The 26,392-nt window shown below is 41.4% G+C and overlaps 1 protein-coding gene across 1 annotated transcript in view; it reads right to left on the reverse strand.

The window, feature by feature from the left end:
- Nucleotides 1-3,079: 3,079 nt before the first annotated feature.
- Nucleotides 3,080-26,392, reverse strand: part of LOC117524334 (signal transducer and activator of transcription 1-like) — a 63,370-nt gene continuing 40,057 nt past the window's right edge. Inside the window, 13 exon segments of the mRNA XM_034186094.1 lie at nucleotides 3,080-3,220; nucleotides 3,500-3,575; nucleotides 5,996-6,056; nucleotides 6,237-6,416; nucleotides 9,422-9,431; nucleotides 9,433-9,546; nucleotides 9,549-9,570; nucleotides 9,654-9,774; nucleotides 12,933-13,068; nucleotides 13,221-13,318; nucleotides 21,804-21,888; nucleotides 24,645-24,686; nucleotides 26,369-26,390. Coding sequence (XP_034041985.1) covers nucleotides 3,110-3,220; nucleotides 3,500-3,575; nucleotides 5,996-6,056; nucleotides 6,237-6,416; nucleotides 9,422-9,431; nucleotides 9,433-9,546; nucleotides 9,549-9,570; nucleotides 9,654-9,774; nucleotides 12,933-13,068; nucleotides 13,221-13,318; nucleotides 21,804-21,888; nucleotides 24,645-24,686; nucleotides 26,369-26,390 — 1,078 coding nt within the window. The 3' untranslated portion in view covers nucleotides 3,080-3,109.

Below are 26,392 nucleotides of genomic sequence, written 5' to 3' on the forward strand. Positions count from 1 at the left end.
AGTCATACTTTTAATGATACTTTGTGTTTGGAATTCTATTTATTTCTAACGTAGATTTTGATTAAATGTCCAGTTCTCCACAATTTCACTGATACTTACTGGACTGGTAAGCATTGAAAGCCGAGATAGACATGTCCAAACTTGTCCTCTGACGCGCCGAAATGGAGGTGTTCCTTTGTCTCGCTTCCAAAGCGAATCAGTCTGACGCGCGAAACCTCCGCGTGGCTTTCCATGACAAAATCTCTTGTTAAAAGTGAAATCTGCCGGAAAATGGCTGATGTCCAGCTCTTGTGATAACCAGAGAAATTGCTCATGACAGTCTCGTATCCACAGAGCCATCAGCTTAGAAATGGTCTGGTGGCTTGGGCCGAGCGTCCTCAAAGGGGTCCTTAAAGCTGTCCTTAAAGCTGTACTAACAGACATTCTCTGTGAAGCCCGTAAAATTTTCACCAAAAGCCAGATAAATTTTTCGAATGGTTTCCAGGTGCCAGTCTCTAACAGCGTCTGAAAAAATTCTGATGGAAAAAACCCCCAAATCATTCCGCCATTTCCAGACAATGAAAATCCAACGACGGAGCGGGACCACTCCTTCCACAAGGCGTGCTCACAGGCGAATGACGTCACCGACAGGCGTGGAAAAACTCACGCATGCGCACGAGGGTTCAAGCATGTCTGACGTGAAAACATATGAATCAAATCCATATAGTTTAAAAAAATAAATAAAAAGGTACGATACTTTATGGACAGACCTCTTATGTTACATAATGAAAAATTGGAAATTATAAACTTTCACAACTGTACGAGGTCTATTAGATAATAAACCGACCCTTTTTTTATCTATATGGATTTGAATGACGTGCGATTACACCAATCATGCTTGAACCCTCGTGCGCATGCATGAGTTTTTTCATGCGTGTTGACGTCATTTCCCTGTGGGCAGGCCTTGAGTGAGATGTGGTCCCGCCCTCTCGGCTGAATTCCTTTGCTTCACACGCTGCTCGAGACAGCGCACGTTGCTTTATCAAAATTGTTTCTGGACCTGTGAGGAATATCCGAGTGGACACTATTCAAGAAATTAAGCTGGTTTTCGGTGAAAAGTTTAACGGCTGATGAGAGATTATGGGGTGTTTGTCGGTGTAAGGACTTTCCACAGAGCGGGGCGTCGTGCAGCGCTTCCAGGCGCCGTCGTCGGCCTGTTTCTAGCTGAAAGCATCCTAATTTAAGGTTTAATTCACCCAGGACGTCGTGAGAGAACAGAAAAGATTCAGAAGAGGCCGGCATGAGGACTTTATGTGGACATTCCACTTTTTAAGGACATTTTTAAATGAAAGACGTGCGCGCAAATTCACCGAGTCGTTTCCATGACGACTCAGCAAATCTGTGTGCGCCGCGACAGGAAAAGCACCGTGTTAACCATTTGTAAAATTCAGGCGGCTTTTGATGGCTTTCAACAAGTAACAAATTGTTTAACAGCTTGGGCATGTTCCAACTTGCCCGTTAAGGTTTCCAACGGAGGTGTTTTTCCTGTCGCAACTCCCCGCGGTTGGGTCCGGCCCTACATGCGACTCTGCCCACACGTTCTTTCATTACAAAATGTCCGTTAACAATGGAATGTCCGAATAAACTCATGCCGACTTCTTCTGAAAGTTCTCTGTTCTCTGACGACTTACTGGGTCAACAGAGCCTGAAATGTGGAAGTTTTCAACTTGAAAAAAACTCGCATGCCCACGAGGGTTCAAGCATGTCTGATGTAATCACGTGATTCAAATCCATATGGTTTTTGAAAAAAATAAGGTTGGATACTTTTCTAATAGACCTCGTAAGTTGTGTTTAAACCCAAAATCAAAAGCTTTGTACATTAATACTGTGAGGTCAAAGATCTGCCTGCCAAAAAAAAAAAAAAAACCTATCAGGCCTTTCTGATATATAAACACCCTTTTGATTGAATTTTGGGTTTTAAGTAGGAAATGTACCACAAGCCCTGAAATGCTCATGTTGACCAATAGATGGCGACAAAGAATCCTTATGTCAAGGTCTCAACTGTTTATTCATGAGAAGTTAACTTTTGATTAAAAAAGGTGGATTGCCAACCAAAAACTTAGTTGTGTTGCTTGCTTTAAGTCTCATTTTGTTTACAGGTGTTGAAAGATCATATTTAGGATTTTGCCAGACTCGCAATAGAAAATTGAGCCTCAGTCTAAAATCTGATGAATGAAATAAAATTGTGTACATATCTTAAAAAAACTACACACTATGATCCATCAGTAACAATTTATTGTTGAGCCATTAAAATGTGATTAAAAAATTATACATTAAATAAAACATTTAAGTCTTGATCATTTTCACCAATACATACCAGATAGTGTAACAATTTGTACAGTTTTTTTTTATATCACAAAGTATATATTGCATTAAAGTCTAGTGCTACTTCCACGTGGGTAATATTCTGACTGAAGTAGTTTTGTGGCGTGAACAGAAAAACATTTACTTGCAGTGTGCAGACTGTGGTGCGTTTAAGGAACGGGCTACGTGTCCGTGCACATGTGACTGGTTTCATAATGTTCGCCTGACTTCCACCAGCAGCCCCTCCAGTGGTGTCATGCAGAACCTGTATCCAGAATGTATCTCAATGTTTAATTGCTAAAGTTTTATTTTACAGACTGATTGTTGCATTTGGGGGAAAGGTCACTTGTATTTTTTCTTCTCATCACATAGTTCTCTGCACGTTTTGTGTATTTTAACCTTGACATTCATTTATATAAGACTTCCAGATATTAAGCAGGATGGGGACTGTCTGCTTTCCTTCTACATCACTCATTACGACAGCCAGTGAACACATCTTCCGTATGGACAAATCTGAGTGAACGTAAACACACAATCTTCACATCCTCAACTCAGCGTTGGCATAGAGACGGTCCAAAAACCTGCAGAGAGTATGGCGGTCACACCAAAACTAATTACTACAAAAATACAGGAGGTGTATTCCTGTTATCAGCCAAACACACAAACAGTCACAAATCATTATGAATCTGGAGATGACAGTTTTTTTTTAAAAGGATCTGTACAGTTATTTATAACATACAAAACAATATGACAGCAAATGTACAATTTAGAGGACAAAGCCAGAGGTTTCTCCAACACTCGGCGCACTCTGTGGACTCAGTGGAAAAACGTCCAGGACTGCAGGGAAAAGGTCTTGAACCACATAACGGCTCTCAACCTGCAAGAAGACAAACAAATCATAAAACCTGATATAAAGAAAGATGATTCTCATTATTGTGCACCAAACCACCATAAAGTCTAATCAGCTCGTCTGCTCCCCAAGGGGTACCTATGGTGTAAGTATCAAGTGTCTACCTTGTATTACTGTTCCGTTACACTATTCAGAAGAGTATCTTCACAGATACGAGTGTGAGGGCATGATGTTCTATATATGACTGGAGCCATGTTACATCTCAGAGGGGACAGAAAGAAAAGAGGCTTGAAATTTCAAACCCACCACAGGGTCTACATCCATGTCAGAGTCATCCATCGTGGGCAGGTCTGTGGGTGGAGATGGCGGTGGCGTCAGGTCACTGGTGGGGGTGGGGATTCACAAAATTATTATTCATTTTCAGAACAATTTTCAGTTTGATTTACAAAATGCCATATCTTCCGGAGTACAAGTCGTACCTTGATTCTGCATAATCAGCTGTTTAATTTGGGATTTTTGTGCATTGTTGTTGTGCACTTATCCTTTTTGGCGTTTATTCTTTTATCATGAGTTTATTTTGTTTAGTGCTTTGTTTCCCGAGAAAGTCCAAATAAATAATTATAATTAGTATTAGTAAGAAATGCGTAATTTGTCGGTCACAGGACCACCCAAACCCGTGATAAAACTGCATCTTATATAATAAAAAAAAATGGTAATTTGTGTTCTCTTTCCAGAATCATGTGTTAAACTGTAAATCTACAAAGTAATGTATTTTCTTAATCTGGCAGAGTTTGCAACTTCCTTCAGACACAATTCTCAAATGTGCTTTTTTTCACTGGAAATTTAACATTTTACATTTTAATGACAATGGAAACAACTGGTCACATCTATATAAAAAAAAGTTTACACATTTTCATAGTGCTGTTCAGACATGGAAGGGTGCCATCTCACTGGGCTGTAACTGTTGGCAAGTAGTTTGAGACAAATTTGCAACAAAACACGTGACTAGTGACATTTTTCAGTCGGAATCTCACTGAATCCATATGCAAACTGTCGGCGAAGTTGAGGCCAAAATTCATAAGTAGTTTGCACACATACTGCACCAATGTCACAGGTGCTGCAGCAAAATCATTTTGCACCTGTGAAGGCTGCAACGACTGACTATATGAGAAACTGTCACGCAAATTTTTTGCTCATGTTCAAAATTTGAGTGATGCCCTGCAACTCACACAAGGAGACTGCCAACCCTGTGAACACTTTGTGAAATTTTGGGAAGTCCCTCAGGAATGGTGTTCTCAGGTCAGTGAGATACCACCTGAAGTAATTTAATACTTGCTGAGAACGTTTTACTCATTTCTCAGGTTTATTGAAAGATTACTGTGATCAGCGGTGACTAACAACTGGCCTGGTATCCGGTATTTAGACTAAAAATCAGCTCAGTTCCTGTGCTTTGTTTTTCCCCTGTGTATTTTTTTTTAAACAGAAATAAGCCAAAAGTAGTACAAAGTACAAAAGTTGCAGTTCCTTGACTGGCCACTTGAGGCTGATTCCAAAACAAAGTACATTGCCATAGGAGTCCATGTTAAAATGTCCAACCTTTAGAGCCAAAATAAACATGTTTATTGCCATAAGACCTTCTTGTGTTACTTCAGCTGTAAGTTACAGCAAGCAGTTAGACCTTTTTCTTCAAACTGTTATGTCAGATTGTCCTGAGCCACTGGGGATGAACCGAGGCATCACAGCTCAAAATAATCTCAATCAAATGTAATGTGGTCACAACTTTACTCGCTCACTCATCTTCAACTGCTTATCCAGGATCGGGTCGTGGGGCAACAGCTCCAGCAGTGGACCCCAGACTTCCCCTTCCTGGGCCACATTGACCACCTGTGACTGGGGGATCCAGAGGTGTTCCCAGTTCAGTGTGGAGATATAATCTCTCCACCTTGTCCTGGATCTTCCCCGGGGTCTCCTCCCAGCTGGACATGCCTGGAACACCTCCCTAGGGAGGTGCCAAGGAGGCATCCTTACCAGATGCCCAAATCACTTCAGCTGGCTTACACAGCTAACCAGCGTAGCCACATTTTCTCGCCTGCAAAACCACCTCGACACGTTTGTGCTCCAGGTCATAAACAAACTGCAACACATGTCCACTTTTCCACCGCATCATCACTTTTCTTTGCATTTTCACTTTGTTTGCATGCAATTTGCCCAAAAACCCACTGAAAATGCCGTGGTTGGTCCCCTGGAAGTAGAGAAATTACATCATATGCGTCATATTTTACCCCTTTAGTGCCCACCCTCAAACGAGACTGCGGTGTCCAATTGTTCCACGACCAGGACGGAACCCGCTTTGTTCCTCCTCAGAGGTTCGACTATCAGCCGAACCCTCCTTTCCAGCACCCTGGAGTAGACTTTACCAGGGAAGCTGAGTAGTGTGATGTCCCTGTAATTGTCTCTCACACACACACACACACACACACACACACACACACACACACACACACACACACCACACACACACACACACACACACACACCACACACACACACACAACACACACACACACACCCACACACACACACTCTAGTCCCCCTTTTTTAAATATGGCGACCACCACCCCAGTTTGCCACTCCTTAGGCACTATCCCAGGCCTCAAGGCAGTGTTGAAGAGACGTCTCATATCATACAGGACGTCTTGGCTCTGATGCTGCCCCACTCAGGATGTACCCCTCAGTGTTTTTAAGTCAAATATCTCTTCATGAGTGTGCAAATTTTATTTGACAAAAATATTTTGTACTCACACGGACGACAGGAGGTGTTTTCTCTTCACATAACCGTCAACAGTTATAGATGATGTTGATTCTGTGTGGATGAACGTACAAGTTATCAGATGCAGCAGCTTCAACAAGAAAGTCCAGACCATCATCAATCCTCAGTCCTGAGATTACTGTTAGCAGCCCTGTCGTGTGCTTAATTATGACATATGGTGAATGAAGTAATTACGTCCTATTCTTTGGATGCATTCAGGAAAACTGACAGTACCAGGAACGGCGCGGTAGCGCCCAAAGGCAGCATCTTTGTGGAGATCTGGGTACAGGTAAAGGAGAGGATTCCTGGTTGTGTTCATCCGGTCCGTCACACTGTAATGGTAAATAATGTCCACCAGTGACATCACAGACAGCTCCTTCTTGGTGTATGGATCAACGGGATGAACGTAGGACTCTGCACAAAGGGGGAGGAGGATATATATGTATGTATGTACACACACACACTCGTACAGTGCATCCAGAATGTCTTCTCAGCGCTTCACTTTTTCCACATTTTGTTATGTTATAGCCTTATTCCAAAATAGCATCGATTCATTTTTTTCCCCCTCAAATTTCTACTCACAACACCCCATAATGACAACATGAAAAGTTTTTTTTTTTTTTCGCGCAAATGTATTAAGAATAAACTAAGAAATCACATGTCCATAAGTATTCACAGCCTTTGCTCAATACTTTGTTGACGCACCTCTGGCAGCAATTACATCCTCAAGTCTTCATGAATATGATGCCACAAGCTTGGTGTATCTATCTTTGGGCAGTTTGGTCCATTCCTCTTTGCAGCACAACTTTTTCCACATTTTATGTTACAGCCTTATTCCAAAATGAAGTAAATTTGTTTTTTCCCCCTCAAAATTCTACTCACAACACCCCATAATGACAATGTGAAAAATGTTTTTATGAGATTTTTTGCAAATTTCTTAAAAATAAAAACTAAGGAATCACATAAGTATTCACAGTCTTTGGTCAATACTTTGTTGATGCACCTTTGGCAGCAGTTTCAGCCTCAAGTCTTCTTGACTATGATGCCACAAACTTGGTGCACCTATCTTTGGTCTGATTGGTCCATTCCTCTTTGCAGCAACTCTCAAGCTCCATCAGGTTGGATGGGGAGTGTCGGTGCACAGCCATTTTCAGATCTCTCCGTAGATAAGTCAGATTCAGGTCTGGGCTCTGGCTGGGGCCACTCAGGACATTCACAGAGTTGTCCTGAAGCCACTCCTTTGATAGCTTGGCTGTGTGCTTAGGGTCATTGTCCTGCTGAAAGATGAACAGTCACACCAGTCTGAGGTCAAGAGCGCTCTGGAGCAGGTTTTCATCCAGGATGACTCTGTACATTGCTGCATTCATCTTTCCCTCAATCCTGACTAGTCTCCCAGTTCCTGCTGCTGAAAAACATCCCCACAGCATGATGCTGCCACCACCATGCTTCACTGTAGGGATGGTGCCTGGTTTCCTCCAAACATGATGCCAAAGAGTTCAATCTGTGTCTCAGACCAGAGAATTTTGTTTCTCCTGGTCTGAGAGTCCTTCAGGTACCTTTTGTCAAACTCCAGGTGGGCTGCCATGTGCCTTTTACTAAGGAGTGGCTTCTGCCTAGACACTCTACCATACAGGCCTGATTGGTGGATTGCTGCAGAAATGATTGTCCTTCTGGAAGGTTCTCCTCTCTCCACAGAAGAATGCTGCAGCTCTGACAGAGTGACCATCGGCTTCGAAGTCACCTCCCTGACTAAGGCCATTCTCCCCTGATCGCTCAGCTTAGACGGGCGGCCAGGTCTAGGAAGAGTCCTGGTGGATTTGAACATCTTACATTTACAGATGATGGAGGCCACTGTGCTCATTAGGACCTTCAAAGCAGCAAAAATGTTTCTGTACCCTTCCCCAGATTTGTGCCTCAAGACAATCCTGTCTCAGAGGTCTACAGACAATTCCTTTGACTTCATGCTTGGTTTGTGCGCTGACTGTCAACTGTGGGACCTTATATGTAGACAGGTGTGTGTCTTTCCAAATCATGTCCAGTCAACTAAATTTACCCCAGGTGGACTCCAATTAACCTGTAGAAACATCTCAAGGATGATCAGTGGAAACAGGATGCATGTGAGCTCAATTTTGAGCTTCATGGCAAAAGCTGTGAATATTTATGTACATGTGATTTCTTAGGATTTTTTTTTTAATAAAGTTGCAAAAATCTCAAAGAAAAAAAAACATTTTTCACATTGTCATTATGGGGTGTTGTGTGTAGACTTTTGAGGAAAAAAAATATTCCATCCATTTTGGAATAAGGCTGTAACATAAAATGTGGAAAAAGTGAAGCGCTGTGAATACTTTCTGGACGTACTGTATATATATTTATGTTACTCTGTTCTCCACGCAAAACACTCCAGGAGCAACTTTGGAATTAAGGACTTTAGTCAAGGACACCACTGTGGTTATTCCAGTCTCAAACGGGACTTAAGAATGCTCTGGTCACAAGCCAAGTCCTGGGGTTGATGGTCTTTATTCTGGCCATATTCTCATTTTTGCCAGACTATGTTGTGCCTGATGCTTGGCAGAACTGTTTGAGATGATACCTGAACCAGACTCCTGGGTCAAGGGTGGTTATTCAGATGTAGGTATAAGTTGTGGAACCATATAATGATTCTTTTGGAGCCAGTTGAGCTGCAGTGGTGATGGCACCATCTTTGTACAGATGTCTGAATAAGAACCTACAGCTGCTTCTTGGTCAGTGTGGATGTAGGGCTTCTAGTTATCTATAGCTTGATTTTTATTTTTTTAACATTTCACAAGTATTTTGGCGAGGCAGCATTATCCATTAATTCCTTTCTTTTTTCTGTCGTATTCCATCAAGTCTTGTTCAGTGGCCTAATACTTCTACATCAGGTCACCTGGTTGTTCAATATGTGAAGACCATAAACAACCCATGTAGTGTCCAACATATAGACGCTATGCTGGCTGTGTATGTCAGAAAAGTGTCCAGTACCCTCAGACTCTGATGTATTTTTCTTGGTTACTGTGTCAGTAGAAGAGGCCCAGATGGTCGCACGGGACAGAATAATCACGTGTTGACAGGTTAACCCAACGGCTGCATTTGAGGATTATGATCTCCCTGAGCCACCGAGCCCCCAAACTGTTTGCAGTGTCCACCATGAGTGCGGGGACTAAGATGTAACAAAAGAAGTAGACCAAATCGGAAATTTGCTAACAATCATTTACAATGAATGTTACAAATTCTTTCTAAAAGGTTTTGAAAAAGTTGCTTCAAATGAAATTAGATCTATGAGATAAAACAAAGTTTGGTTGAAGGTGTCCAGGCCAACACAATGAAGATAAATAACTGTACTGCTATAAAACCACTACAGTTTGTCTACATAACAATACAGTGCATGTGCAGAAACATACCTCCGTTGGAGGTGATCGACCCAGCTGATGGGAGATGGCTTCCTTCTTTTGCTGCTCTCGCCTAAAACGGAGAGCAAAAAGGTCCCAGTTGGACTTGCCTGCAACAGAACCCCGTGTCGTCTTCTTGGCTCACAAAACCCATAATGCACCTGAAAATCACATAGGAGATACAACAAAGACTGGGACGATTGTCGGCTGCGCTCGCGCTTCAGTTATTAAGAGAGCAACTCACCCATCTTTCCATAGATCCACCAAAGATTTTTCAATCAAATCCAAGATTCCTTCTAGCCAGATCCAAGCACTACCATTAGGACTGGAGAAGGTCTTCCAGTGAACGAGACCATCTTGATGATCTGTAACAACACCAAAGGTTGCACAAAGTGTTGCGGAATCACCAAGTTCACCTTTATGCTAAATATGAATGAAATTGCTCAACTGGTTCTTGAGGTATTGTGCTAACAAGGATGGCAATAACAATATCTTGAATATCTCGCTGTGACTTTGAAATTGACCCCAAGGTCACCCTAATAGACAGGTGTCGGGGATCACCCCAGTACACCCTTATGCTAAATATGAATGAAATTGCTCAACTGGTTCTTGTGGTATCGCGCCAACAAGCAAAAATGGACAGACAGACGGACATGTTGATCGTTATATCCAGCCCAGGCTCACGTTTTTTTTTTTTTTTTTTGTTTCGTGCTCCTGTGACGAAATGAGTCAAATTTTCGTGACGTTTTTTTTTTTTTTTTTTTTTTTAACTCACTATTACTAACCCTGCTCCTACCCCAACTCTAACCTTAACCATAACCTAATCTTACTCTTTCCCCCCACCCTAACCATAAACACCGACCCCCCCCACTTCACTTAATTTCATGCAGCCATCACAGAATGAATTAGAATGAATTTGTGCTGCCGTGACGAAAATTAGGCGCTTTTCGTCACAATATCACAAACCAGTGGATTAATGTGTATTTCGTGCTGCTGAATCACGACTGGCCGTGACACCAGGTTGGTCTATCCCCTGTATTTCATACCGGGGGATAAAAAGTATATATTTACAGACTCATTCACATTAATGTATGCATCAATTATAATTATTTTTGAAGTTACTCAAAAGCTAGTTGCAGATATTTTACCACCAAATCAACTTAAATCCCCCATTTGTATTCTTTTAGCTCCTCCCACTTTACCCAGGGTCTCAACAACATATCCTACATGGAGATTTGACACAGGTTTTATGCCAGATGCTCCTTCTGTGGCAACTCCAGAAACTGGTAAAAGACTGTCTTTGAACTGATGGCCTTCTGGCTGGGTAAGAGCGTTATTACGGCACCACAGTACCCATCAAACGTTGAGATCACGGAAACCTTGGGAGCTAGAAAATGAAGCCATTGTTTAAGTGCCAAAACCAATAGTTGGCCAAATGGCCATTTGAGGGTCGACTCCAAAACACAGTCATTCCTGTACCCCCACTCACCCACCCCCAATGTTAAAATATCCAACTTTTCTGCAGAAACACATGTTTAAAATGTGTTCCAACAATCACCCAAATCTAGGCTACCAAGCATGTTAGCCTTGACTACATTGGTAAGTTCAAGACAGGTGGGTGTATTCGGGCTTTGATTTGTCCAGGCCTGACCAGGCTCCACCCATTTACAGGTTTGGCAAGAGGTAGGTGGAGCGCACTGAGGACCGAGTCTATCAAATGGATAAAATAACATTTTGTCTATTAAGCGTGTTTGCCTTCATGAATCTACAATTTGGGATTTGCCCACCTGAATGTGCAAAACTGTGGGAGGGAACATGCAAATAGGTGAGATTTGCACTGGAGCTCAACCACTATGGCTGTTTTGGGGGGGCCAATACGATACAGATATCCATCCATCCATTTTCTTCCGCTTTATCCGGAGTCGGGTCGCGGGGCAGCAGCTCAAGCAAAGCCGCCCAGACCTCCCGATCCACACACACCTCCCCAGCTCCTCCGGGGGAACCCCAAGGCGTTCCCAAGCCAGCCGAGAGATGTAGTCCCTCCAATGTGTCCTGGATCTTCCCCGGGGCCTCCTCCCAGTGGGACGTGCCCGGAACACCTCTCCAGCGAGGTGTCCAGGGGGCATCCGGAAAAGATGCCCGAGCCACCTCAACTGACTCCTTTCGACGTGGAGGAGCAGCGACTCATATTATGGAGTAAAAATAATGTTTTACAGTACAGATAGATCTGCTGATGTAATCACTGAAGTACTCCATAAGACAAGTTTTAATCTATTATTAAGGAAGCACATTACAAACTAACAGATTTGTACCAGCGTGAACACAGTTGATGCACAGTTATTTTAGGTTTTATTTAATTTTGATAAGCTTCTTTGAAAAGGTGTTATGTAGGCTTTTTTTGGGTTGGAAACCTCTGAGCTTTTTGGTTTTGTTATCGTTGCGTGTGCTGTGTTTGGTTTTAATGTCGTATTTTCTCAGATGTGGATGTCAGGAGGAGCAGCTGCTAACTCGATAACAGCAAATGGGGATCCGAATGAAGATTAAAGAATGCAGCATAATAATTCACACTTTCAGCGTAACATTTCGAGAATGTCTGAAGTTTTAACTCACTGGGTGCAATGTTGAGTAGTTGTTGGTTTCTCAGAATTCAAAATATGGAGAACCACACCCTACTTTTCTGGGTCAGGCTCAAACCTCTCAATCGCCCCTCGTACCTGTAAGTGCTTGATTTAATTTTATTTTGCGTACTGCCATTAACGACCACAAATCCTTACATACCGCCCTCCACTTTCAACTGTGCAGTTAGTTTCGGTAAATCACTCACAAAAATGTCTCCACCCCAATGTAAAAAAGTTTGCATTGCCCACGTAATTTAGCACTCGTTATCTGGGATCTTAGTGAATCAGACCTTCAAGTCGGCTCTTCAGGAAATGTTTTGGTGATGTCACAGAGGATGTGTTGATTTTTATGCCCCGCATGGCGCTTGCACCGCGAGGCGGTTGTCCATCTGTCCTTCCGTCAGTTTATCTGTCTGTCCGGCCACAATTCGTTCGCCACAACGTAGCTCGGCACCTATGCTCACAAAAACGTCATTACTTGGTGGGTACATGCCTTGGAGGAGTACTTCGCATGGATTCGAAGGCCGGTGACCTTGACCTCTGTTTCAAGGTCACCAGTGGTTGCATTTGTTTTTAAGGCTGGCAACCGTGACCGACTTTATATGGTCACTGTTTGTCACATCCTCTAAATAAATATTATGCCAATTTCCAATTTTTTTTTCATTGTATATCCCAGTTTACATCAAACACAAACACCCACCCCATACAAATACATATTACTGCACTTGCATAGAAAATAATACTGTGTACGGGGCATTTCGTCATGAATGTCTCTTTTTTTTTTTTTTTTTTTTTTTTTTTTTTTTTTTAACAGTTTGCTCAAAAAGTGAAATACTTTTTTTCCAAGATGCCAGTAGAGGACATCGAGACTCACTCCTACGGGAGAAAAAGGCAGCCACACTCACCAACAAATTTGTCTTTCAGTGCAGCAAGCTGGTTTTCGTCAAGTGCTCGTTTACCGACTGACAGAAACTGCCAGCTGAGAACAGGAGCCAGCTGCTGCCAGGTGACAGTTTGTGGATTCAGAAATAACGACAGATTCTAGAAGAAATTTAAGAGTTTCATTACAGTGTACTTTGTGAAAACAAATAAGTAACCAAATTATTATGATGATAAAATGCATTGACCAACTTTAGGGCACCCAAAAAGAACTCCAAATGCACACACTGAGCCTGGCGTTCTAATGTCTGTACCTTCTGCTCGCTGGTGGTCAGCATGGTGCACCACATGATGGAGGCCCAGGCACTGGAAGTCTGATTGGTATTGGAGGTAACCACAAACGGCAGAGGTGCTGGCCTGCAGCAACACAAGGGGGCGCACTCATCTCACACATAAACCACTGTTTACTTTTAAACAGTAAATAGCGAGACAGATTCAGCACCATGTTGGTGTTCTGGGATCCAAACTGACGATTGGTGGAAACCCTTCATAATCCTGTCATTTTGTGGCATACCCATTCCCAGGCTTGGGGAGTATCGGAATACATGTAACGGCGTTACCTAATTAGGATACAAAAAAGGTAACTGTATTCCACTACAGATACAGAAAAAAAGACATTCAGATTACAGGTATATTTAGTAAAAATGGGGATTAGTTTGCAGGATTACAATTTTAATGCATTTTATGATATTATCTGTATATTTTTTTTCTTTGAAACGAAAACGTCCCTTCATGGACAGCGACATGACGTCTCCTAACCGGGCAAAATATTGATGAAGTACCCGGATGTTAATGCATTTTCAATGGAGATTCACGACTGAACACACTCAGAAAAATAATCGCAAAATACGTGTTAAAATGACATTTTGACCTGGATATTGAGCCAGTAAAATCAAATGACATTAGATAAGATAAATTAGATAAATTATGTCAGGAAAGTATTAAACTTACTTGGACACACACACACATTCCCAAATATTAGTGTTGAAAGTTACACAGATCTGCGCTGTTCAAGCTGCTGAGCTGAGGGCGTCCTGCAGCTGTTCAATGCAGCACGGCTCCTAAAACCAACACACACACACACACACACACACACACACACACACACAACACACCACACACACACACACACACACACACACACACACACACACACACACACACACACACACACACACACACACACACACACACACACACACACACACACACACACAACCCCTGGCAAAAATTATGGAATCACCAGCCTTGGAGGATGTTCATTCAGTTGTTTAATTTTGTAGAAAAAAAGCAGATCACAGACATGACACAAAACTAAAGTCATTTCAAATGGCAACTTTCTGGCTTAAGAAAAACTATAAGAAATCAGGATTAAAAAATTGTGGCCGTCAGTACCGGTTACTTTTTTAGACCAAGAGAGGGAAAAATATGGAATCACCTCAATTCTGAGGAAAAAAAATTAGGGAATCATGAAAAACAAAAAGAATGCTCCAACACATCACTAGTATTTTGTTGCACCACCTCTGGCTTTTATAACAGGTTGCAGTCTCGGAGGCATGGACTTAATGAGTGACAAACAGTACTCTTCATCAATCTGGCTCCAAGTTTCTCTGATTGCTGTTGCCAGATCAGCTTTGCAGGTTGGAGCCTTGTCATGGACCATTTTCTTCAACTTCCACCAAAGACTTTCAATTGGATTAAGATCCGGACTATTTGCAGGCCATGACATTGACCCTATGTGTCTTTTTTGCAAGGAATGTTTCACAGTTTTTGCTCTATGGCAAGATGCATTATCATCTTGAAAATGATTTCTCATCCCCAAACATCCTTCAATGATGGGATAAGAAAAGTGTCACCAAAATATCACACGTACAACACTTGTGCATTCTATTGATGAGTAATGACAGCCATCTCCCAAGTGCCTTTACCTGACATGCTAGCCCCATATCATCAATGACTGTGGAAATTTACAGTTCTCTTGAGGCAGTCATCTTATAAATCTCATTGGAACGGCACCAAACAAACGTTCCAGCATCATCACCTTGCCCACTGCAGATTCGAGATTCATCACTCTGAATAGACTTTCATCCAGTCATCCACAGTCCACGATTGCTTTTCCTTAGCGGCATTTGTAACCTTTTTTTCTGTTTAGGTGTTAATGATGGCTTTCGTTTGGCTTTTCTGTATGTTAAATCCCATTCCTTTAGGCGGTTCTTACAGTTCGGTCACAGACATTGACTCCAGTTTCCTCCCATCGTTCCTATTGTTTTGTTGTGCATTTTCGATTTTTGAGACATATTGCTTTAAGTATTCTGTCTTGACGTTTTGATGTCTTCCTTGGTCTACCAGTATGTTTGCCTTTAACAACCTTCCCATGTTTGTATTTGGTCCAGAGTTTAGACAGCTGACTGTGAACAAACAACATCTTTTGCAACATTGCGTGATGATTTACCCTCTTAAGAGTTTGATAATCCTCTCCTTTATTTCAATTGACATCTCTGGTGTTGGAGCCATGATTCATGTCAGTCCACTTGGTGCAACAGCTCTCCAAGGTGTGATCACTCCTTTTTAGATGCAGACTAATGAGCAGATCTGATTTGATGCAGGTGTTAGTTTTGGGGATGAAAATTTACAGGGTGATTCCATAATTTATTCCTCAGAATTGAGTGAGTCCATATTTTTTTCCCTCTAGTTGGTCTAAAAAAGTAACCGTTACTGACTGCCACAATTATTTTTCCTGATTTCTTAGTGTTTCTTAAAGCCAGAAAGTAGCTATTTGAAATGACTTTAGTTTTGTGTCATGTCTGTGATCTGCTTTTTTTCTACAAAATTAAACAACTGAATGAACATCTTTCGAGGCCGGTGATTCCATAATTTTTTGCCAGGGGTTGCACACACACACACACACACACATATACACAGTGACGCTGGTAACGCGTTACTCTAATCTGACCACTTTTTTTTAGTATTGAGTAATCTAACGCGTTAATCTTTCCAAATCAGTAATCAGATTAAAGTTACTTCTCCAAGTCACTGTGCGTTACTATTATTTTTGCATTGTAGGTCGATAGCAGCATTAAACTTGGTCTGTGGGCAGGAGGTCGGGGTTCGACTGAACTACACACTTTAAGCGAGCTGTGAGCTTTTCATCCGCGTTTTGTAGGTTAGAAATTGCAAGTTTTACTGTTACAGTGCTCTCAACAGTTAAATATGAGGTCAAGAAAGAGGTCTTTATTTTACTTTTTATAAAACAAGTATTTATTTTCATTGAAGTCAAGAAAGGGTGACTATAAAGTGAGTTTTGGCAAAACAAGTATCATTGTCATGTTGAGGTGGCAGAGGGTTGTTGTCGGCAGCTGGGGAAAGTAACTAAAAATAACTAGTTACTTAGTTACTTTTTCAAGGAGTAATCAGTAATTGGATTACTTTTTTAAAGTAACTGTGGCAACACACACACACATACATACATACACATATATCAAATCAAATCAATTTTATTTATATAGCGCCAAATCACAACAAACAGTTGCCCCAAGGCGCTTTATATTGTAAGGCAAAGCCATACAATAATTACGGAAAAACCCCAACGGTCAAAACGACCCCCTGTGAGCAAGCACTTGGCAACAGTGGGAAGGAAAAACTCCCTTTTAACAGGAAGAAACCTCCAGCAGAACCAGGCTCAGGGAGGGGCAGTCTTCTGCTGGGACTGGTTGGGGCTGAGGGAGAGAACCAGGAAAAAGACATGCTGTGGAGGGGAGCAGAGATCAATCACTAATGATTAAATGCAGAGTGGTGCATACAGAGCAAAAAGAGAAAGAAACACTCAGTGCATCATGGGAACCCCCCAGCAGTCTAAGTCTATAGCAGCATAACTAAGGGATGGTTCAGGGTCACCTGATCCAGCCCTAACTATAAGCTTTAGCAAAAAGGAAAGTTTTAAGCCTAATCTTAAAAGTAGAGAGGGTGTCTGTCTCCCTGATCTGAATTGGGAGCTGGTTCCACAGCAGAGGAGCCTGAAAGCTGAAGGCTCCTCCCATTCTACTCTTACAAACCCTAGGAACTACAAGTAAGCCTGCAGTCAGAGCGAAGCGCTCTATTGGGGTGATATGGTACTATGAGGTCCCTAAGATAACATGGGACCTGATTATTCAAAACCTTATAAGTAAGAAGAAGAATTTTAAATTCTATTCTAGAATTAACAGGAAGCCAATGAAGAGGCCAATATGGGTGAGATATGCTCTCTCCTTCTAGTCCCTGTCAGTACTCTAGCTGCAGCATTTTGAATTAACTGAAGGCTTTTCAGGGAACTTTTAGGACAACCTGATAATAATGAATTACAATAGTCCAGCCTAGAGGAAATAAATGCATGAATTAGTTTTTCAGCATCACTCTGAGACAAGACCTTTCTAATTTTAGAGATACTGAGCAAATGCAAAAAAGCAGTCCTACATATTTGTTTAATATGCGCATTGAAAGACATCCTGATCAAAAATGACTCCAAGATTTCTCACAGTATTAGAGGTATATATATATATATATATATATATATATATATATATATATATATACATACATACATACATACACACACACAACAAAAATATAAACGCAACACTTTTGGTTTTGCTCCCATTTTGTATGAGATGAACTCAAAGATCTAGAACTTTTTCCACATACACAATATCACCATTTCCCTCAAATATTGTTCACAAACCCGTCTAAATCTGTGATAGTGAGCACTTCTCCTTTGCTGAGATAATCCATCCCACCTCTCAGGTGTGACATCAAGATGCTGATTAGACACCATGATTAGTGCACAGGTGTGCCTTAGACCAGTGATTTTCAACCTTTTTTGAGCCGCGGCACCCTTTTTATATTTACAAAATCCTGCGGCAAACCACTGTTATGTGTCGTGCACCACTAACTCGACTGTCTCTACACGGTGCGTTAGCAACACGTGCAGTACAGATATGACGTAACATAGTATACTATAGTCATGGAGCTGTATATAGGAACTAGAGAGCGCAGTCCCATTACTGCACACTAAACGAAAAGGTCCCTTCATGGACAACGACATGACGTCTAACCGGGCAAAATATTGACGAAGTACCCAGATGTTAATGCATTTTCAATGGAGATTCGCGACTGAACACACAGAAAAATGCTCGCAAAATACGTGTTAAAAAAAAATGCCATTTTGACCTGGATATCGAGCCAGTAAAATTTAATTACATTAAATTATGTCAAGAAAGTATTAAACTTACTCTGACACACACACATTCTCAAATATTAGTGTTGAAAGTTACACGGATCTGTGCTGTTAAGCTACGTTGCTCGGCTGAGCTGCTGCTGTTCAACGCAGCGCGGCTCCTAAAACCATTACAATACTTTTATATATATTATATTTTTACACAATTATCCTTTATTGACCGAGTTTCATTCATGAAGTCAGTGGTGTGTGTGTGTGCACATCTCTGTGTGTGGCAGCACAGCGCGGGTCATTAATCTCATTTTAAGGTGAAAAAAAAAAAAAAAAAAAAAACTCCCCAGTCTTGTCCAACAATTTTTAGTCACTAACGACAAGAATTTTAACTAGACATTGGTCTAGCAGTGGAAAATATCAACTAGACATAAGTGAAAATAATGATCCGTGTCATCGGGCGACACAGGTACGGCAGGAGACATATCTGTTTATCATCCAAATATCACGGACAGTGACAACAATAACCAAAACCACTTACTTATGGAAGGAAATATTGTCTCCCTTGTTCCTCCGTTTGTGACTTTGCCAACATGCGCAGCTTTCCGGCATATTCCACCTGTTTTTTGATGAGACTAAGTGAACTTCTATGCACACAAATCACTAACTTGCCCGGAATTAAAATGGCGATCACGCCTCCTTGTCAGCACACGGCTCAGCGCTACTGCGCGCTTTGCTGCCATCTACTGGAATAAAAGAGCATTACACCATCTGCCACACTATTACAGCACATACACCCGATAATGGTGATATTTGATAATTGCCCACGGCACCCCTGACGATCGATCACGGCACCCTAGGGTGCCGCGGCACCCCGGTTGAGAATCACTGCCTTAGACTGTCCACAATAAAAGGCCACTCTGAAAGGTGCAGTTTTATCACAGCACAATGTCACAGATGTCGCAAGATTTGAGGGAGCGTGCAATTGGCATGTTGACAGCAGGAATGTCAACCAGAGCTGTTGCTCGTGTACTGAATGTTCATTTCTCCACCATAAGTCGTCTCCAAAGGCGTTTCAGAGAATTTGGCAGTACATCCAACCAGCCTCACAACCGCAGACCACGTGTAACTCTCAGCAAAGGAGAAGTGCTCACTATCACAGATTTAGACTGGTTTGTGAACAATATTTGAGGGAAATGGTGATATTGTGTATGTGGAAAAAGTTTTAGATCTTTGAGTTCATCTCATACAAAATGGGAGCAAAACCAAAAGTGTTGCGTTTATATTTTTGTTGAGTATACACACACACACACACACACACACACACACACACGTTTATTAAAAAACTAACCGGCAGTTAAAAAAACAAACAAAAAAACAAAACTATATGGATTTGAATCACGTGCGATTACACCAGACATGCTTGAACCCTCATGCGCATGCGTGAGTTTTTCACGCGTGTCGGTGACGTCATCCGCCTGTGGGCAGGCTTTGAGTGAGCACTGGTCCACCCTCTCGGCTGAAATCCTTTGTCTGAGACGCTGCTGGAGACGGCAAAATTTTTTCAGGACCTGTGAGGGATATCCGAGTGGAGGACTATTCAAGAAATTCAGCTGGTTCTCGGTGAAAGTTTAACGGCTGATGAGAGACTGGAGTTTCTTTCGCTTTAAGGACAGCTCACAAAGCGGATCGGCGCAGCCCGGTCGGAGGTGGCATCCGTCTGGCTGTTTCAAGCTGAAAACATCCTAATTTAAGGTTCTGTTCACCCAGGACGTCGTCAGAGAACAGAGAAGTTTCAGAAGAAGTCGGCATGAGGAGTATATGCGGACATTCCACTGTTAAAGGAGATTTTGTAATTAAAGAATTCGGCGAGTCGGTTCCGTGACGATGCCGCAAATCCATCTGCGCGCGACAGGAAAAAACACCTCCGTGTTGAAAACCATTTGTAAAATTCAGGCGGCTTTTGATGGCTTTCAACAAGTGAGTATCTGAGAAATTGTTTAACAGCTGGGCATGTTCCAACTTGTCCGTTAAGGTTTCCAACGGAGGTGTTTTTTCCTGTCGCGGCCCCCCCCGCGGTCGGGTCCGGCACCGACATGCGAATCTGCCTGCACGTTCTTTCATTACAAAATCTCCTTTAACAATGGAATGTCCGAATAAACTCCTCATGCCGACCTCTTCTGAAACTTCTGTTCTCTGACGATGACCTGGGTGAACAGAGCCTGAAATGTGGAAGTTTTCAGTTTGAAACAGCGAGATGACGCCGCCTCGGAGCGCAGATCGCCGTCAGGTGCCGTGGGCCGTCCTTAATGCGACACTTACAGACCGAAATCTGTCATCAGCCGTTAAAATTTTTACCGAAAACCAGCTGAATTTATCGAATGGTGTCCACTCAGTTGTGCCTTACAGCTTTTGAAAACATTTTGATCAAACAAAGCAGCAGTCTGAGCCCTTCCTAAACAATGAAAAAAATCAACGAGAGGGTGGGCGACTCCTCACTCAAAGACTGCCCACAGGCGAATGACGTAACCGACAGGCGTGAAAAAACCTCTCGCATGCCCACGAGGGTTCAAGCATGTCACACGTGATTCAAATCCATATGGTTTTTGAAAAAAATAAGGTCGGATACTTTTTCTAATAGACCTCATATATGTATATATATATATATATATTATATATATAAAATCCTTTATTGACGGAGTTTCATTCATATACACATACACCCACACATCTCTATGTGTGGCTAGTGATCACTGGCTAGTGGCTAGTTTAGTCACTAGCCTATAGCAGTCGGCCTCTCAGTAAGAGGGGTCTGGTTAGGTTAAAAACTCCAGCTTTTGTTGGCTTCTGGTTTATTCTTCTCTACAAGAGTCAAGACAGAAGTCAGACTACCAGAGCAAGAATTTTAGCTGAGGAAGCTTCTGTGATTTGAAGCGAAACGCCCTCACGTCAAGCAACCCAGTCCAGTCGAAGATTCAAGCTTCTCTACTATGGAAACCAGCCGGACAACTGAGAGCCTACACAGAAACAAAGTGGACTGATATGTTAAACATGGTGTGAATGCCATGTGAAAGACTAAAGTAAGAATTTTACTGAACAAGTAGCAGACTTTTTGTTTTGCTTATTGTTCTGCCACTTTTAATTACACATTCATCCGCACACGCCTGAGTTTTCATTATCCTTCATTTGTTTGGCATTTCTGGTTGAAAATTAAGCAGGTGAACACTGGGTGTGTTTAAGACAATATTGTGGTGCTCTTAATTCATAATGTGAAGTAAAACAGAGCATGCCATGTAAAAAAGTTTTTATTTTTGCTTAATAAACTGTACTATGTAGTCAAGACTATTTATATTTAGTTTCTTTTGTCTGTATTAGCATATCTGATATTGAAGTAATCCAGAAGTAATTGAAAGTAATCAAATTACATTACTTTAATATTATGGTACTTGGATTACGTTACTGACTACATTTTTCAACAGGTAACTAGTAACTGTATCGGAATACATTTTTAAAGTAACCCTCCCAACCCTGCCCATTCCAACAAAAATTAAATGTGCAAGTTTTTAAATTTCATAAAGAAATTAATCAAATGTCAACTGACAATCCAAAAACATTTGCCAATGATCAGCCAAAACACTAACCTCAATATTACAGTCCAGTCCAGCAAACTGAAGGTTGGTCACAAATTTAATGATGTGCAGTTCCTCAGTCACACGCAGATTCTGATGGAGGAACATTGGAAATAACAATAAATTAAATGCATTTAGCACAGTATTACAACAAAAAACAAACAAAAACCCCAGTTCAATTCATTTATCAGGGGTGTGAAAGGCAAACTGAAAAAAGAGAAAAAGCTAAGGGGGTCTGGGGGCATGTGGTTAAAGTGGACTTTTGTTGGCAGGGGGTCAAAAATTTGGGGATTTTCATATCCAGGGATGCATTCTGGGGGGTTTTTTGATTAATATTTTTCTCACCCTGATCCCCGAAATTTAGTTGTACTGCTTAATGTGTGTATTTGTATTTTCTTTTGCACACCCTGCCACATTTCTCCATGTAATGTGGAGTTGCATCAGGAAGGGCATCCGCCGTAAAACCTGTGCTAATTCAACATGCAGATCCACCTTGGATTTGCTGTGGTGACCCCGAGTGCAAACAAGGGAGCAGCCGAAGGGACTTACTAGGTATGAATAAACTCAATGAGAGGTCCAGACGTGTAGTTGGAGTCATATGCTAACAGTCTGCCATTAGCCAAACATTTTCAGTGAATATTTCAGTACTATGAAGCAGCTTTAGTTTGAAAATCCTACAGAAATTACAAGTCACAAATACACGTGTTTGATTCAACAATCTGAGGTGTCGTACAATTCTGAATTTAATCACAAAGCCGAGTGATAACATTAATTTAAGATACATTATGACAGGATGTCCCATTCAGCCTTTAATATAAGAGGCAGCGGGAGCGAATGAGGCTTCCTCGGGCCTCTGTTGAGTCCTCAGGCCTCCGCGGAGTCCTCCTCACTGACAACAGCGGAAAGACAGAAGAAAGGAAAGAGGGGAAAACGCTACACATGGTGCATATGTACTTAACGAGTAAAACTACACTTTGTGCTTATTTTGTGAAAACTTAAATGTACGTTTAATGTGTGCCACATTATGAAAGATGAGAATTGCTTCCATATTATATCTGTCTGTCCACAAATACACACTAACCAATTTAACACTGAACATGAGACAAGTTTGTGTTGTAGCAGTTCTCATAGTACAACCCCTGGTAATAATTATGGAATCACCGGCCTCGGAGGTTGTTCATTCAGTTGTTTAATTGTGTACAAAAAAAGCAGATCACAGACATGACACAAAACCAAAGTCATTTCAAATGGCAACTTTCTGGCTTTAAGAAACACTATAAGAAATCAGGAAAAATAATTGTGGCAGTCAGTAACAGTTACTTTTTTAGACCAAGCAGAGGGAAAAAAAAAATGGACTCACTCAATTCTGAGGAATAAATTATGGAATCACCCTGTAAATTTTCATTCCCAAAACTAACACCTGCATCAAATCAGATCTGCTCGTTAGTCTGCATCTAAAAAGGAGTGATCACACCTTGGACAGCTGTTGCACCAAGTGGACTGACATGAATCATGGCTCCAACACGAGAGATGTCAATTGAAATAAAGGAGAGGATTATCAAACTCTTAAAAGAGGGTAAATCATCGCGCACTATTGCAAAAGATGTTGGTTGTTCACAGTCAGCTGTGTCTAAACTCTGGACCAAATACAAACAACATGGGAAGGTTGTTAAAGGCAAACATACTGGTAGACCAAGGAACACGTCAAAGCGTCAAGACAGAAAACTTAAAGCAATATGTATCAAAAATCGAAAATGCACAACAAAACAAATGAGGAACAAATGGGAGGAAACTGGAGTCAACGTCTGTGACCGAACTGTAAGAAACCACCTAAAGGAAGTGGGATTTACATACAGAAAAGCTAAACAAAAGCCATCATTAACACCTAAACAGAAAAAAACAAGGTTACAGTGGGCTAAGGAAAAGCAATCGTGGACTGTGGATGAAAGTCATATTCAGTGATGAATCTCGAATCTGCATTGGGCAAGGTGATGATGCTGGAACTTTTGTTTGGTGCCGTTCCAGTGAGATTTATAAAGATGACTGCCTGAAAAGAACATGTAAATTTCCACAGTCATTGATGATATGGGGCTGCATGTCAGGTAAAGGCACTGGGGGGATGGCTGCCATTACATCATCAATAAATGCACACGTTTACGTTGATATTTTGGACACTTTTCTTATCCCATCAATTAAAAGGATGTTTGGGGATGATGAAATCATTTTTCAAGATGATAATGCATCTTGCCATAGAGCAAAAACTGTGAAAACATTCCTTGCAAAAAGACACAGGGTCAATGTCATGGCCTGCAAATAGTCCAGATCTTAATCCAATTGAAAATCTTTGGTGGAAGTTGAAGAAAATGGTCCATGACAAGGCTCCAACCTGCAAAGCTGATCTGGCAACAGCAATCAGAGAAAGTTGGAGCCAGATTGATGAAGAGTATTGTTTGTCACTCATAAAAGCCAGAGGTGGTGCAACAAAATACTAGTGATGTGTTGGAGCGTTCTTTTGTTTTTCATGATTCCATCATTTTTTTCCTCAGAATTGAGTGAGTCCATATTTTTTTCCCTCTGCTTGGTCTAAAAAAGTAACCGTTACCGACTGCCACAATTTTTTTTCCTGATTTCATATAGTGTTTCTTAAAGCCAGAAAGTTGCCATTTGAAATGACTTTAGTTTTGTGTCATGTCTGTGATCTGTTTTTTTTTTCTACAAAATTAAACAACTGAATGAACATCCTCAAAGGCCGGTGATTCCACAATTTTTGCCAGCGGTTGTAAACTGGCCAAAAACAAGTCGGTGGTCACAGTTACACATACAAATGTGTTGTGTGAATTTTAACTCACCTTATTTGATCCTTGAGCTCTTAATTTTATTTCCTTGAGTGACTGAAAAAGAGTGTAAGTCATTAAATACTGTACTTTAATGTGCATCAATAAGAGATGCAAGGTTCATTTAAGGACAGGCAGGCAGTAACTAACAGCGTGCTCACATTCAGTCCAGGTGCCTTCGGCCATGTTACAGCTTGACTTGCTCCCCTCCCCACTGCCTCACCGGTCTGCGCTGACGTTGCACTCAACATTCTGGGCTCAACATGCCTACGTCAACATGGCATGGCGTTTTTGTGGTAGAATGCTCTCCCATACACTATAGTAATGGAGTACATCACTGGAAGATGTCAGACTTCAGCCCTATTCGTAAGGATGGGACTGATTTAGTATCGGTATCGGCTTCCGATACCAACGTAATTCAAGTATCAAAAAAAAAACGATACAACCTGCATCGTTTTATGATACCAGAGAGGAGCCATTGTGAAACCTCTCAACTGCTGCTGCTTGCTCTCTGCTTTGTTTGCTGCTGAGAGTGAGGAGATGAGGGGGAAGTTTCTGAACTGAAGCTGAGCTGGTTGAGAGAAGGTTCATCCACAGCTGAGGAGCTGTAGTCTAGCCAAATTCCCACCCGGCTCTCGGGTTCAAGCTGTCTGTGCTGCCGAGCATGGATTTTCCAAAAAATGAACTGAATTGTTGCTGAAAAGTCAACCGCTTCAGTGTCCCGAGGCTGTGAAACGCTATGAAACTCCAGCTCAGACCGCAGCTGAGGAGCACAGCCAAACAGGGTTTCTCTTTGCTGAATGGGGGAGGAAAAAAAAACCCTCAAAATCCTTCAGTATTAATCCAGAGTTCCTCGCATGAGCGTAGCTGATGATACATTTAGAAATTTACAGTTTATTTTACAGTTGAAAGGCTTTGTTCTTCCAAAAGTTCCAAGTTTGCTCTTGGCAGGAGAGCGAGCGAGAGAGGAGAGCGAGTGAGCAAGAGGGAGAACTTAACTTAATTTTTACTCTTGTTTTGACAATGTAAACATGTTTCCCATGTCAGTAATGCTCCACTGAAACTGAAAATTGAGAAGGAGAGACAGACAGGGAGAGAGAGCTGTCTTTTCTTTTTTACGTCTATAAAAGTGTATTTAAAAAAAAAAAACAATTCTTTCAACAAAACATCAAATCTAGGTTTGTATCTTAGGTGTGCCTTCTGGCAAATTGTAGCTGAACTTTCAGGTCTCCTTTTTAAGAAAATCCTCCTCTAAACACTTCATTATGAAGCTGTATAACTGAGGATACAAAATACCCTGATAAAAATCAACAATAATAATAACAATATGAAAGCAAACATAGCTCTGGTACCGGAATAGTATCGGTATTGGCAGATATCCAAATTCAGGTATCGGGATCAGATCAGAAGTGAAAAAATGTGGATCAGGGCATCCCTACCTATTCAGATAAGATACTTTTATATAAGACACATTTCTGCAGTAGCAGAATTCCAACATGATCCAGATCCTAGACCTGCACAGTCTTACCTGCAAATTATTTTTTTAAGCCTCAGCAACTGACAGTGACAAGCAGCTTTAAAAAACTAAAATAAAATAAACTTTGTGATTCTTGGTTTGAGCTTGTGTTAAGATCTGAAATGTCAGATTTATTCTGAGTACAAAGATTCAGGGGTGTGCAAAACACAGATTATCAATGCATTTTGTGATGGCCGGAACCAAACAAAGGTGTGTTTCTTACCATTTGCCCGAACTCTTCCATCAA

The sequence above is a fragment of the Thalassophryne amazonica genome, chromosome 14, assembly GCF_902500255.1.
Source record: "Thalassophryne amazonica chromosome 14, fThaAma1.1, whole genome shotgun sequence".
In the NCBI taxonomy this organism is placed as follows: domain Eukaryota; kingdom Metazoa; phylum Chordata; class Actinopteri; order Batrachoidiformes; family Batrachoididae; genus Thalassophryne; species Thalassophryne amazonica.